This window comes from Phyllostomus discolor, chromosome 2 (genome assembly GCF_004126475.2).
Source record: "Phyllostomus discolor isolate MPI-MPIP mPhyDis1 chromosome 2, mPhyDis1.pri.v3, whole genome shotgun sequence".
NCBI lineage: Eukaryota > Metazoa > Chordata > Mammalia > Chiroptera > Phyllostomidae > Phyllostomus > Phyllostomus discolor.
In genome coordinates, this window is record NC_040904.2 from 200,279,579 (window position 1) to 200,295,840 (window position 16,262).

A 16,262-nucleotide genomic window follows, 5' to 3' on the forward strand; every position below is an offset into this window, starting at 1 on the left:
ATGTTATCTGTACACCATACCTCCTTTCTTTGATATGCATCCCTATGCAAGCTAAACTCAACAAAAGCCCATTGAGAGAGGGGCTTGACACCTTTCTCCTTTGAGAGACTGGTCAGCTTTTCCTCCCCAGGCAGATCATGTCTTGGTAAACTTAATCCTCATCCGTGGCGGCAGGGGAGCTCTGCTGGATGAAGCTCCCCCACATACCCATTTACCTTTACTGACACTTTCTACTTCTCTATGACTCTGAGATACTGTCTAATGTCCTTTCATTTCAGCCTTTGTATGCCTTGTCCTCAATGATGATATTCACTACTGGTGACGGTGCTTCTGCGCATACAAGTTTTGTTGAAGGTTTCTGGAAAGTAGTTTTGATCACAGGAAATTCATGGCCTTTGATGTGGTTATTCTATTTTTGAGAATCTATCCTAACAATCCAACGCCTACACAATCTTTTGGCACAAAAATGTTCATTACAGTTGTTTACAATAATAAAACATGGGGAGATCCCAAATGATTAATACAACAACTGTTAAATTTTAGTGATCTACTCAATAAAATATTATACAATAGTTAAGATTATGTTTATAAAGAACTAACAGTGATATGGGGAAATGATTATGGTATGTTAAAAAAAAAGGTATTCCATGGTTACATAAATGTAAATGCCAAGTAATCTGTGTAACTGGAAGATGAGAAGTAACTAACGAAAATACTTAGTATGCTCACAAGATATATCAAGGTATTTTAGAACTAGTGGACAATCCAAGCAGTTATGCCTACAAAATTAAAAACAGAACCAAGAGTACAAGGAGGCTATGATAAGTGGAATAATGGTACCCACCTCCCTGCCCAGAACATTATGTTGTTCTACACAGCAAAAAGGACTTGGGAGTATTTTCATATTAGCTGCACTTTAGTTTCTAAAACTGGTCACTCTATAATGGCCTCTAGACATAACAGTGGAACTACACAAAAAGTGGATCAAAAGAAATTCAAAGCTGAAGCCTACTCAACAGAACATGGTAACAAGAAACAATTCTGAAGGCAAAAAAAGAGGGGGGAATTACTAAAGATACAGGTAAGAACTGCAAAGTCTTAACTAAATTACCACTAAAATGTATGAAAGGCTTACATGCATTACAGTACTTCTCAAATATGTTAATGCAGCAAGAACCTAGCACTTTTAGCATACTTGGCTTTCACATGTTTTTATATTGATATTACAATATGAGAATGCCTTAAGTTCTAGAAATTTATAGAAATAAAATATTAAAAAGTTGCTTTATTTGCTCATTTTATATTCCTCTTTAGAACTCTCTTGCATTCATAGCTTTAATGTTTTCTATGGAAAAATCTTGTTAGACTGTAAGGAATAAAGAAAGCAAAAATAAACCAGAGAAGCACCAAATGATTATCATATCTATGCTAATTATGCTAATAAGAATTATCAAGTAAATATATTGAATTCAGACAAAATGCTAAAATGCCACATTGTTATACCAATAAAATGTCTCCAACAGCAGTGAGTCCCCTGAATATTAATCTCAAAATTGGAATCTTAAGACTCCAATAGATCTATTTTTTGTGGGTATATCATTATTGAAGAATTTCTGCATGTGCCAATGTTTGCACATTAAAATGAAGAATTTTTGCCTTTATTTTTTGTTTTAGGCTTTAATTCATATGATAAACCACATGAATTCTTTATCATAGATCTTTCTCAAGTGCTTAATTATTAGAATTTTGTTCAACATATTTCCTTACACTGGATTTGCTCACTGTGGCTGTTTTTAGATGCTCCTGTTCTGATTTTACTGTATATCTATTTTAACTGGAGTGATTTCAAACACTGCCAAGGATAGACTCTGATCATCCCCCTATAAATTTATTTCTCCCATATCCTACGGGGATTCTTCTAATCTCTACTTATTTACACCTTTATTCATATGCCTGTCTTTTACTCTTGATGACATTTATGATTCAGTATTTGAGTTCTTTTTCTGTCATACCAACCAAAACAATTCTGCTAAATGATAATAAGAAAAAGGTTAATCACCTCGCTGTGCTCTCCTAACCACCATAGCACCAAGTATTTCTTCACCTCAACAATCCACTATTTCTTCACATAAAAATTACAAGAATGAGAAATTTTACTTACCACTTAGTTAAGTATAATTGTACAGAATGAATTGACTTTTGACTGATAACACAAATTGAAAATATCTAATTTATAAGCATTGCCTTTTCGTCCAAATATTTTTAGAGTCATTTAAAATCCAGATTCTTCTTCTTGGTGATTTAGATACCTTATTTTTCTAAGATCAAAAAAATTACCATAAATGTTTTATCATGTAAATAGAAAAAAAGGCATTAAGTTGATTTCATAGTTCTTAAAACTTTTCTCTTAAAAGTTTCAAGCTCTCAAGCCTGAGACTATACAAAGACTATAAAGCAAAGACTCGACGGCAGTGTTGGCAACAGATATGCTGAATTTCAACACTGTAACATTAACATGAATTCCCTCCACCTTATGATGATGCATTAGGTAATATCTAATGGTTTATAAAAACTGCCATGCTTGCTTTTCTACTTCATGTTACCTTCATTCTTTTTTTCTCAACAAAGAGAGCAAAACATTTTAAAATTTGTAGTGTAATTATTTAAAAAATTACTGCATTAGTGTTTTATATCCTGTGTGATCCCAACTTTCCATAGCTTATTCCAAAAGGAAACTGAAGTTCAAAACTTACGTCCCTCAGCATCTCTAGGAATAAGCTAAAATGAGATGGCTTGCACTTTAAGGAAGTAGGCACAATAGATACTGTGTTATCAGTCAAGTTCTCAAAATCGAAAACTTTCAGCCATTATTCTTTTGGTCTTCTTTCCATTCTGCTGAGCTGACAGGACTGGCAGATCCTGACAGCCACAACACCATATGCTACAATCAAAGACAGATGACATTCTGGCACTGTGGTTTTATGACATGATATGCTAATTTTGTTTTGGGATGGCTTGTGATAAATTAATTGGAAGTTCAGATAGTCGAAATTCTAAAGAATACAATATGGCAAACTTCTCCATTTCTCTACCTTTCCCCCTATGGATAAAGAAGTCTGTCCCTTTAACAACCACTACCTATGTTTCAGCCTACATTCCATCTCCCATCAATCCCACTGAGAGGAAGAACTCAATACCTAAAAACATCCTTTGTACCTCGTCCATTTTATTCTTTCAACAAGTTTACTGAGCACCTACTATGTGCCAGGCACTGAGGGAGAGATAAGGAATACAAAGCTGAACAATGACAACAACAAAAAATTCCTGTTCTCAGGGAGTTTACCATTTAGAGGGTCTACATCAATCAAACAAATACATATTAAATTACAAAATTGTGCAAAGCTAACTAGAGGTATGTGTTCATGTAATTATGTATAACAGCAGTCGTGCTTTGTGACAGAAATCAGGGGATGAGCTGAGATCTTAAAGACAAATGGGAATTAACTAGGCAATGAGTAGTGAAAGGTATTTCAAATCAAAGGAACGGCATGAACAAGCTTCCAATGTGGAAGAAGCACACTATTCTCATTTATTCCAGATACTTCATGGGCAACCAAAGCAGAACACAAAGTAACTGAAACATGCTACACAACAGGCTAACTACGCAATAGCAATAGTATCTTCTACTGAGTGCTTTTTAAGGTGATGTGCCAGCCACTGTTTTAATTTCATGAGACATTAACTCTTTTAATGCTTAGAGTTACCCTATAAAGTAAATGGTGGCCCTAATCTATGACTTCATAGGTTACAAGATATTTTTGTTTCCATCATAAAACCAATGAAAAGTCACTGACGTGTTTTAAGCTAAGGGCAACAAAGGGATAGGTGGGCTGCCTTAATTGAAACTGCACTTCAAAAACAAGAACTCTGCCTGCACCTAGAGAATGATTCCGAGGAGGTCCAGTGTGGCTGTAGGAAGACCTGTTAGGAGGCAATTCAAGCAATGCAAGGCGAAGAAAGGTGCTGATGGTAGCTTAGATTAGAAAGGTGGTGAGAAGTGAAGTGGACAAATTTGAGGGATGTTTGCAAGGTAAAATGACAGGACCTGGTAATGAACTGACAGCGGTAAGGGTAGAGAGGGAGTCAGAGAGAGAATGGTGCCTAAGGTGAATTCTGGGTTACTGCTTTGGGAAGCAGGGTGATGGTGTTGGCATTCACTGAAACAGAAGATGCTTTGAAAAACCGAGGTTAATAAAAACTTGTTATGTAAGAACTCTGGTAAGTCTTGTATAGGCTTATCCCTATATTTCTGACCACCAAAAAGGTTGGAGTTCACGGAAGCAATAAAAAATCCTCCCATTTAAGCAGTTTGAATAATACATATAACACACACACACACACACACACTATTAAAAGTATTATTTTTATCTTTAAAAGAAAAAAGGATTAAAAGACAGTAAGTGATGCTCCCCACCCATGGCAAAATGTGTGAATTAATGACTAAAGTAAGATAAGAGCACATAACTAGGATTTAAGTCAAAAGAGCAGGTTACTAGTTATGACTTCAGTCAAGTCAACTTGTCCTTTCTGAGCCTTAGGGTTTTCATTTAACTTCTAAAATGTGAATAATACCTAACTCCCACACTGCTTTTGTGGAAACTACATGAGACAGTGTTTTTTTGGAAGTGTTTATGAATTTTAAATCTCTATAAAAACAGCACACACTATAAATTTTTTAAAAATCCAACAAAGCATATAGAATGCTCAGATCCATATTAGTTATCATCTCTACTGTTTATATGATTTTTTTGAGGCCAATAAAAAAATATTAAAAACATTTGGCTTCTATAACACGAATTAAAATATACCACAAGTTTAAAATTTACATAGAGCAAATAGGTCAATCCTGAGAAACAATGTCAGCTCTGCAGAAGTTAATGTCCCATCAAAGCTGCTTTTCTACATGAGAGACTGCATTTGTTGAATATATACCATAAATCAAAAGAAAAAAGGTATTAGCTATACATTTCAAATCTTTAATTAGACCTTGCTTTTAATCTAAGACTACTACAAAGTTTTAGATGAACATGGTTTAACATAAATTTTAAATACTCTGAGGTAAAATATTAACAATTTAAATTTGTTCTTTGCTGTACCCTCAGCTCCCAAAACAGGGCCTGTGTTTTAAAATCATGTCATGGGTGTTATAGAAGAGAAAAAGGCCAGTACTGTTTTCAATAAAATCGAAGTCACTCCAACACCTGAGGAAATGAAGCGTGTGTTCCCCTCCGAGTACTCAGACACAGGAATGGTGATGTAAGTCAGGCCAACAAGCAAAGCACCGTAAAGTGTCGTCATGTCGTTTAAAATGTTCAAGTATGTTAAAGAAAAGCAGTCCAGCTATTTCATCTTCTACCTTGGATATGTTTATGTTTAAGAATGTAAATTTTAAAATAGACCCCCACTTAGTTTAATTCTATCAGAAATATATTTTAAATCTTTAAAAGCCTCTCTTTCTTAAATACTCATGTACTTTTATTTCATAATGCATGATTGAAAGTGTCTCTTGTTGGCTTCAGCCATAACAATTCCTAGAAAATAGAATTCAAAATTTAGCAATTATTATTATTATAGAAGTATATATGTCACAAAGAACTTTAATCAAAACTAGCTATATAAATTGGGTATGTGCAAACATCCACCTAAATCTGATACTACAAGAATGGTATCAAATTGGTATTGTATGTGTAAAGAAAATTCTCTGAAAACATTCCCCTCCTTAAACAGGGAAAAGATAGAGAAATAATACAAATAGTATTAATTAAAATTATTACAGTTATAAATGCTGCCAAATTTAGTGGAATAGTTAAATTATTCTTTTTCTTATAACAATAAATATTTCAAGGAATGTACAAGTAATGTTTTTTAAATCAGTTGGTCTTATACTCTAATGTTTTGCTTTTTATAGTTTATGCTTTTTATTTTTACACTTATACCATATTGTGGAAAATTATAGCTTCAACTTACAGTTTATCCATCATTTAAAATAATTTCTTTTTCACACCTCCAAGTTACTTAATAAATTCAATAGGGTGATGATTTTCCAGAATTTTCAAACCCAGTAATTACATAATTTATTAATATGACTGGACTTTTTACAGTAATTAAATAATTATAGATTAAGTACATTATTTTTGTAACATTGAAAATGTAAGCCTTTTATTCTACATTAGCCTTAAAAGCATTTGAAACTTTGTAAATAATAGTAATTATTATCTGTGGAACACAACAGGTTTCATTTTTCTTCTTAAAAAATGCCTATAATGTGGTATCAAAATTAGGAAATGACATCTTCTTTTCATTAGGCATGGAATTATTTTACAGTACGTGTTGATTTTCCTTCTATCACACCAGTTTAAAAGAGGTTTAAACTCCACAACACAGAACAACCAAAAGATTGTAATGCTTGTACCTAATATTTCCTAAACTGGCTTTGGAATAGTCACCACTTCATCATGTTTCATTTCATTTTATTGTTTTTTTTCATGAAAAGGAAATTCTCTCTAATTGGTAACCAATTGGCTAACTGGTAACATCGCATCATAAGTACAACCTCCCTGCTCCAGAGTTACAGTCTGAGCTCCGGACTGCCACTCCCGCTAGCCAACTGTCATCTTCTTGATGTGATGAAGAAGAGCATCTTTTTCCAAGTAAGCCTCTGCAAGAGCCATTTTAGCTTTAGCCAATTCTTGCTTAAGAGATTCGTTTTCTTCCAAGAGCTGAAATGATAAATTTGAAACATCAGAGAATTCAATTATTTTCAGAAAGCACAGATAATATATAGTAGCTAAAGGTATGACACTTGGAACAGTAAAACTACCCAGTGCTGGTGAGGATGCACTTACGCTGAAAATTGCTTTGAGAAGCTAGTTGGAAACACATTTCAAGCCCTTTAAAATGTTTACAAGTTTTGACCCAGCAATTCAAAACACTAATTAAATCCTAATTTCAAAATCTAACAGTGATTTAGTTTAATTTTAATTTCCCTGGACCTTTCTGTGGCTTTAGACAGTGCTGACCTCACCTCACTTTCCTAAGTGTCTCTCCTTTTCTGCGTTGTATGTCACAGCTCTTTCATGTTTATCCCTTTCCACATATGGGCTCTTCATCTTTTCCCGTGCTGTTTAAGAACCTTTACATTGTAATATTCTACTAGCCTCCATGATGGGTTGCCTTCCGTTCTCACTCGAGTCCCTCTCCCAGGTGATCGCATGTACTGCTGTGGCTCCTGCCTTTATGCATGGCCTGATCCAGCGTAAGTAAACCACCCTCTCGAGCTTCAGGCCCATGTTCTGACTGTCTCGTTAGGCATTTTCATCTAGATGGCCAATAGGTCTCCCTCCTAATTAACACTTAGTTCAAGTATTTTATCCTCTTATAACTATTCCCTCACCTATGAAGATTTGATAAAACTAAGTACTTTTTACCCCAGAAAAATGCATTTTCAGATACATCAAAATATAACATGTAATTTCAGAGTTCTCAGACTTCTTTTAGTCCCAGCTTAAGAATTCCTGCTTTATAAACCAAGCTGGCTACTTTCCTGTATTTCCTCAATCTCTAGTACAGCATCACAACGGTTTGTCGTAACCCCCAATCACATGCCCTGTCTTCCCCACTGGACTCTGAGTTTCTCAACAGATAAGGATGGTATACTGTTCAACTCTATACCCTGGCTCACAGCTGACATCCAGCAAGTCCTGCTGAACACAAATGAAGTCATTCTGTGGTTCTATTATACAGAATTAAACTTCTGCTGGACATTTTATTTATGATGGCAAAAAGAAATTCAAATACTAACAAATGTTAACAGAAAGTTTAGAAATGAGAGTACATCCACATCCACATTACTCTGCCACTAGAAGTGAATTTGAAGCATATATAGCAATATAAAAAAATAATTGTTCAACAATATTAAGTAAAAAATAATAAAGTATATATACTAAAATAATAATTGTTTAAGAAAATTATGGAAAAGAGCCCAAGAGGAAAATAAAGAAGTGTTAATAGCACTTTAGGAGGTTAGAATGTGCTCAAGTTGTTTTAAATATTGTTCTGAAATGTTGTATCTTCCAACTTAAAAATAAGACATTATAAAAAAAGACATCAACAAGACTTTATTCCCCAAGAAGCATTCCTAGACCAAGAAACCGGCACTCGCCCACATTCACTCCCCATCTCCCTGTTAGACTGCAGCCTCCCTGATGGCTGGGCGTGTTCCTATGGTGCTCAATACGACATCCCCAACACCTAACACGGGGTGGGGGTCCACAACAGGCACTCAACAATCACTGCTTAAATAAATAAACAACTTCCTAATTATTTAGTATGTAACATGTATTTTAATTGCGGAAACTGAGGGAGAATAAATTAGTTTGCCCATTACCTGTTCCCTAGTAGAGCCGAAGGAGCACTCAACAAAGTTAACTGACTGAGAGGGCCAAGGAACCTCGGGACTCGTCTGAGTGCCTTGAGTGACACTGTGCTGTTTCTTCAGGTCAGACTTTCCACCGGTGAGCAGCACTGATTCACTTGTGACGTCTTCTTTCAAACCATTTCCAGTGTTAAGTATCTGAGAATCTGATAAGACAAATAAAATGCTCAGACAACATTTTCAAATACTTGATTTATCTTAATTACTATTATGACAAACTAATTTAAAAATAAACATCTCTATTAGTATGAAGACATTGTTCTAAAATAAAACAAAAGTCAATAAAACCAAAAACTCATTCATTGAAAAGATAAATAGAATTGATAAAACTTTAGTTAGATTGACCCCCCAAAAGTAAAGAAATCATTAGATAGGGGACATTGTTATCGACCTTAATGAAATAAAAATGATTATAAAGGAATGCTATGAACAACTATATTCCAATAAATCAGATAACTTAGATGAAATAGAAAAATTCCTAGCAAGACGTAAACTACCGAAATAGACTAAGAAGAAATACACACTGTGAACAGACATATAGCAGGTGAAGAGAATGAACCAGTAATCAAAAATACTACCCACAGAGAAGAGCCCAGGCCCAGATGGTTTCAATGGTGAATCCTACCGAACATTTAAAGAAATATTAATACCAAATCTTTACAAACTCTTTAAAAAACAGAAGTAACATTTCCCAATTCATTCTATGAAGCCAGTATTACTCCTATTCCAAAACCAGACATAACTAAAATCAGTATGCTCATGAATATAAACACAAAAATCCTCCACAAAATATTAGAAAACTGAATCCAGTGATATACATAAAAAAATTATACACCAAGACCAAGTGGGATTTATCCCAGGAATGCAAGGTTGAGATAATATCCAAAAGGCAATTGCCATGATACATCACATTAACGGAATGAAACAAAAGTCACATGATTACCTCAACAGATACAGAAAAAACATTTCACAATACCCAATGCTTTCTTAGGATAAAAACACTCAGCAAACTAGGAATAGAAGGGAATTTTTCTCAATCTGATAAAGGTTAACCACAAGAAACCCACAGCCAATACCATACTTAATGGTATAGGACTGCATGCTTTTCTCCTAAGATCATAAATAACACAAGGTTGTTTGCTCTCACCACTTTCATTTGACAATGTCCTAGACGTTTTAGCCAAAGCAATTAGGCAAGAAAAAGAAATAAAAGACATCCATACTAGAAAGGAAGTAAAATTACTTCTACTCATTTATGACATAACCTTGCATATAGAAAAAGACTAAAGAATATACTAAAAACTCTTAGTTCTAAGAACTAATTCTAGAACTAATGAATGGGTTTATCTAAGTTGCAGGATGCAAGATCAATATATAAATATCACTTGTTATTCTAAACACTTATAATGAACAACCCTAAAATAAAGATAACAATTCCATTTAAACCATCATCCAAAAGATAAAATACTTAGGAATAAATTTAACAAAAATGAAAACTTCAGCTCCAAAAACTACAGCACTGTTGAAAGAAATTAAAGACCTAAAATGAAAAAAAGAATTGCATGTTCATGGATGAAAAGACTTAATATTGTTAAGATGGCACTACTTCCCAAATTGATCTACAGCTTTAACACAATCCCTATCTAAATTGAGCTGGCTTCTTTGTAGAAATTAACAAGCTGATTCTAAAATTTACATGGTACTGCACAGAACCCAGAATAGTCAAAACGAATGCACGCACACATGTGCGCACACACACACACAAAACACCTGAAGTTGAAGGACTTGCACTTCCCAATTTCAGAACTTACTCCTGAACAAAATGGTTATCAAGACAGTATAGTACTGCTACACGATTACATGTACAGATAAATGAAATACACTTGAGAGTCCAGAAATAAACCCATGTGTCTATGGTCCTTACCAGCACACCAAATACAAAAATTAACTCAAATAGATCAAATAGATAAACTTACAGCTAAATCTATAAAACTCTCAAAAGAAAACATAGGGGTAAATCTCATAATTTCAGGTGTGCTCATGGATTTTTAGATATTACACCAAAAGCACAAAAGAAAGAAAAGCAACAGCAACAACAACCCAAATGAACTGCACTCCACTAAAACAACAAAAAAACACTTCCATGCTTCAAGAGACACTTTGAAAAAAGGTTGTCCATAGGTTAGAAGACAATATTTCCAAATTATATTTGATAAGGAACTTATTTCTATAATATATAATGAATTCCTAAAACCCAATAATAAAGACAAATAATCCATTTAAAGCTTAGGCAAAGGATGTGGACATTTTCCCAAAGATATACGAATAGCAAATAAAGATATCAAAAAAAAAAAATGCTTGACATCATTAGCCATTAGAACAGTGTATATCAAAACCATAATGGTATCATCACTTCATACCCACTAGAATGCCTATAATCAACATCAGATAGAAGCAAGTGTTGGCAAAGATGTGGAGGAGTTGGAACCCGCAATATACTCTAGTGGTACGCATGCAGACTAGTGCAGCCACTTTGAAAAACAGTCTGGCAGTTCCTCGAACGGTGAATTAAGAGTTTCCATATGTCCCAAAAATTCCATTCTTAGACACATACCCAAGAGAAATGAAAACATATACACAAATATTTATAGCTGCATAATTCGTAATAGTCAAAAAACAAATCTGAATGTCTATCAAGTTATGAATAAACAAAATGTAGTGTCCATAAAATGAAATTATTACTTAGCCATGCAAGAAAATAAAGTACTGATAAATGCGACTACATAAATGAATCTTGAAACTATGCTAAATCAAAAAAACTAGTCACAAAAGACCATCCATTGTGTAACTCCATTCACATCAGATGTCTAGAGTAGGCAAATCCCCAGACAGACGGCACATTAGCGGTTGCCCTGGGCTGGGGAAGGAACAGGAAGAGACCGCTAGCAGACAGAGGTATTTTTGAGGTTGATGAAAATGTTCTACAACTGACCGTGATGATGGTGGCACCATTAATGAGCATACTACATACCACTAAATTGTATACTTTGTGTGAATGGCATGACATTTTGAATTATATCTCAAAAATATTTTTATTAAAAATAATTACAAAAAAGGGCAGGGAATATCTTTATACATCAACATTTTTTTCTTACTTTTTGGATCACAGAGGACATTAGGATACAAGTAATAGAAGACCATCTCAAACTTGCTTTTTAAGAAAGAAATATATTTGTTTCTTTAACAGAGAAATCCAAGGGATGATGGTTCAGGCAGGGCTGCTTACTAGGATTTATGTGTCCTCTGGGGAATCACTTTAGGAACCGGACTCTACTACATCTTAGGTCCACTTCTATTTTTCTCTGTGCTGGTTCAGTCATATGACAGCACAGGTAGCCACTGGTGACTCAAACAAGAAAGTTTCACAGCCTGTGACCCCTTAGTGTCCTCCTCAATTCACAAAAAATGGCTCAGAATGCTTGGGTCATAATCAAATCATTTACTAGTCACCATGTCCCAAGGGCTGAAATCTTTTGATTGGCCCAGCTGGGTCCTATTCTTATTTCTGTGATAGAGTGTCATATGATTGCCAAGCTCAGTAAAATTACATGGAATGAGAGAATAGCAGTATATTAAGTCAAACTGGATTGTGTAAATGAAAGAGTACTCTCTGCTCAACGTAATCCCCGCCCCCCCCCCCGCTTAAAAAGATCCCCAGAAGGAAACAACCTCAAAAGACTAATAGCATCCCTAAAGTACTACCTGATTAGTCATTGGTTTTCAAACTTTTAAAGAAGCAAACTTTTTAAAAAAGTAAATATGACTTCAAACACTAAAATGAACTAAAAATAAAAGCTGAGTTACCTTGCTGTAGTAAGGCTAACAGAAGATCCAGGACCCATTCTATTTAACCTACATCTTACTACTCATGGGATTCTGAGAATAATGAAAAAGCCTCTGATTAAACAACTGTAAAACCTATTTTATATTAATCACTGGGAGGTAGAATAAGGAGAGAAAAGGGGGAGAGAAGAGGAAGAAGTGTGGAGAGGAGGAAGGAGAGATTCGGAGAGCAGAGGAGAAAGAGGAGGGAGGATGGAAGAGGAGAGGGGTGTGTATGGAAGAAGAGGTAAAGAGGGGGAGATGAGAAGGGAGGGAACGGGGACAAAGAGGCAAGAAGGTGGAGAAGGTAAAAACATGGGGGACTGGAAAGGAATGGGAAGAGAACCTGTGAATGACACAGGCGACTGGAGTCTGTTACTACAGAAAGACACATTTCCTTACACTTGCTTTAAAAGAGGTTCTTCTTTCAAGTTTTCAGGACAAATTTTGATGGACGAGTCCACGCCCCAAAGGATGAAACCTGCAGTGCCTTGCAGCAACATCTACTTTTCCCTAGTGCGGGACCTGCCACTCACTTTCCAACTCTCGTCTTGAACAAGTCACCCGACTTCTCCAAACTCCAATTTCTTACAGTAATTTGCAAAACAGAGGTGATAACAATACTTGCCTTAATTATTACAAAGGGTTATGGTAAGAATGAGTTTATATTTAATGTAAAAGAACTTTATAAAATTGGAAGCATTATTCAAGTATGAATTGTTATTAGTACTGCAGTAGGTGCTTAATAAATATTTGACTTCATACACTTCAATAGTTCTCTGTTCATTCAAACAGAAAATTTCTATTCCTTCTTCCTTTCTGGTCATATGGATAGTCTTCTGAATTTAGGTGTTACCATTCTTTAGGTTTAGCAATCAAATAAATCTTCCCACATTCCAAGTTAGGAAGCATTATGGTAATAACTTTAAGGGTGTGTATGGCAAAGAGTTGCTCATCACAGACCTTTAAAGATACAGTCTGATATAACCTATTGAGAGGTAGTCCCTTCCTCACAACCTTTTTGGTTGAGAATTGATGTCATAATGGCCACTGTTCCAGGTGACATCTCCAGATGAGAATATGCCACGTTCTATGTGTTTTGTGGAGAAAAAAAATGTTGAGAGCCAGTATACTACTATGAAAAATAATTAATGATAAATGGCATGGTATATACACACACACCATATACACACACACATGACAAACACTTTCTGTCTTCTTCACTCATTGGTAGTCTTGTTAATAGTTACCTAATTAGCTACATTTTACTGGAACAAGAAATTATAATGTGCCTTTCAAATTTTCTGAAAAATTATTTCAAGTTCTCTTTAAACTCTTTACTGCAAAATTGATAATTGTTTTAAAGACTTTCCCAAGAAGTGTGAAGTAGTATAAGCAGCAAAACAGGCATAAAAGCATCTATTCCTTCATGATGAACTTTAATTGCATCCAGAACAGCTACAAGTATACCGTAGAATATGGCAGGGGGGCAGGGCAGGGGCCGGGGTGGGGAAGAAAGGAGTGAAGAAAAATATTTGATAAACTGCCATTATCACATCAACAAATACCTACAAATAATTTTTGAAACAGCTACTAATGAGATTATTTTGAATGCTCCTGCTTGCTAAGTAAATTTGCCTCAAAGGAGGAAAAAAACAGCATATCTTGAAATTTCTTAACAAGCTACTTGAGAAATTTGGGTCATTCAAAGCATTCACTGAAAGCTCTTCTTAATTCTCAAAAGCAGACACCTGTAAACTACAGGTGAGTTAGTTCTGAGGTACAGATCCATACATAGGTAATATTTATTACAATGCACTCAAAGTGTCCCTCAATCATCTATTCCTACATCGGCGCATACATATAATAGTGATGGAAAACAATCGGCATGTAAATAACTTAATTTCAAATTTTGGTAAGTATTCACTTAAACTGTTTTTTCATACGTGCCTCTGATATGAAAAGAGCCATCATCGTTTCTCTCCACCACAAGATGGTCAATGTGGATGGTTACGGGAGCTGGTTCAAGGGACACCGCACTGCCGCGAGGGCTGTCATCCTGCAGGAGAGAGAAACAGTACCAGCACGTTGTTATTAAAGTAAATGATTAAGTTAATGTAATTATTTTCTTAAAAAACATTACTTCAGTCAATACTTTTAATGAGTTAGAAATGCAACTGCCCATTAGAGTTAATGAGTTAGAAATAGAACTGCCCATTCTATTTTGATATTTTTTAAATTTCTATGAATAATCTTTACATCATTCATCACAAAGACTAACACACTCATTTCAATAAATGCTGGTCAAGTGTGTTACAGAGAAGGCATATGCTCAGGCATGAATCAAAGTTCAGGGAGGAAAGTGAATCTTTATAATACAAAAAATGTGAAAATATTAACATACTTTTAATTTTATTTTTGTGTTAGAAACTTGTATCTTCATTGGTATCACTGTTGCAACAGTTTCATCTTCCAAAAAATGTTGAATGTTCATAAGAGAAGATGTAAGAAACTCAGTGCTGAAGTTTTCTATATGGCATTGTAAAAATCCATTTTTTTCAGCAAGCAAAGAGTGTATTACAGCACCAGGTCCACTTTCAAATCTCAGAGCAATCTCAGGAGAGGGTTTGGAATGAATAACTGCTTTATGATCAGAACCTACAGAAAAAGAACAAATAAAATTGTAACTGTGATGCTACTAAAAAATATCAATCTCAATTATTTGTCATTAGAGGTTATTATCACTTTATACACTGGTAAAGCAATAATACAGTTTTAATATTTACCTGTAATTTAAGTGATATTTACAGTATATACACAATATACCATGCACCATCCTATTTTCAATTTTTACAGATAATCTTCTACAATAATGTCGACTTGTCTCTATTGTCTATGTTTTGGTAACATGAAACAATGTGCCATGATATAAATCTGATACCATGCATACCGCAGATACTTAAGAGTGTGCCTAGGTATGTAGAATTCTATACATCTGTAACATAATGGATGACTGTCATGCAGAAACCATCATGGCATTTAAAGTGACTCCTAAGCCATTTCTCAAGAAGTAACGAAAGATGGAAGTTTTGCACCTTCCTTATTAAAACTGGGTATTAAATATTTCCATTTATTTACATCTTGGCCTTGTTCCAAAAAAGAACTTCATGTAGCTTATAGAGATATAAATACTCGAGTTCAAAAATATATTTTAGAATTTCAATAAAGCATCCACAGAATATGTAATTTTAAAAAAGAAAATTTTCTAGTGGAACCACTGAACTAAACTGGACCTTATTGTAATAATTATTTATTTTATTCTACCTACCTCCCAAAAGAATAGGAGACAGCATGCACATGGCATAATCAGATTTTTAAAAAAGTAAGCAGAAGAAAAATAAGGACAAAAAGAAAGAGGGAAAACTAGGTAGGAGGGTTGAAAACTCAAAACATTATTTAAATTTCTGTACCAAAGGATGGCCAAAAATAAGCTTTCTAGCACCAAAAAGAAAAATATCCACTTCACAATTCATAAAATCCATGAGTTAAAGCAAACTAATTGTTTTGGAAAGGCAGAGCAGTTTCAGTTACTGAGGAATCAAACTCATCTGTCCTGTGGGTCCTCACAAGATGATCCCACTAATTAAATTCATGACAGAAAATGCTTATTTTCCTTCAGCATGGATGTGAATACGTATTGAGATGTGTTTTTTACCATATCAAGAAAAATATGAGTTAACTAGCCTATTTAAAAATAAGAGCTACTAGAAACAAACAATTCAGTAAATGTTACTTTACAATATCTTTTACTGATCTATACCTGTATCTACACATACATACACCAATACACACTCCAGGGAGCTGAGAACCAGAAATAACTTCAAAC

The 16,262-nt window shown here is 34.6% G+C and overlaps 1 protein-coding gene across 3 annotated transcripts in view; it reads right to left on the reverse strand.

Moving 5' to 3' along the window:
- Window positions 1–903: 903 nt before the first annotated feature.
- Window positions 904–16,262, reverse strand: part of UHRF1BP1L (UHRF1 binding protein 1 like) — a 77,358-nt gene continuing 61,999 nt past the window's right edge. For 2 of the 3 annotated variants that reach the window (XM_028533458.2, XM_028533459.2), the window contains 4 exons: window positions 14,781–15,034; window positions 14,327–14,435; window positions 8,447–8,640; window positions 904–6,779 (listed from right to left, as the gene is read on the reverse strand). In XM_028533458.2, coding sequence (XP_028389259.1) covers window positions 6,660–6,779; window positions 8,447–8,640; window positions 14,327–14,435; window positions 14,781–15,034 — 677 coding nt within the window. In that variant the 3' untranslated portion in view covers window positions 904–6,659. Of the gene's footprint in view, window positions 6,780–8,446; window positions 8,641–14,308; window positions 14,436–14,780; window positions 15,035–16,262 lie in introns of all 3 variants that reach the window. The other variant, XM_036019455.1, reaches the window with a different exon arrangement.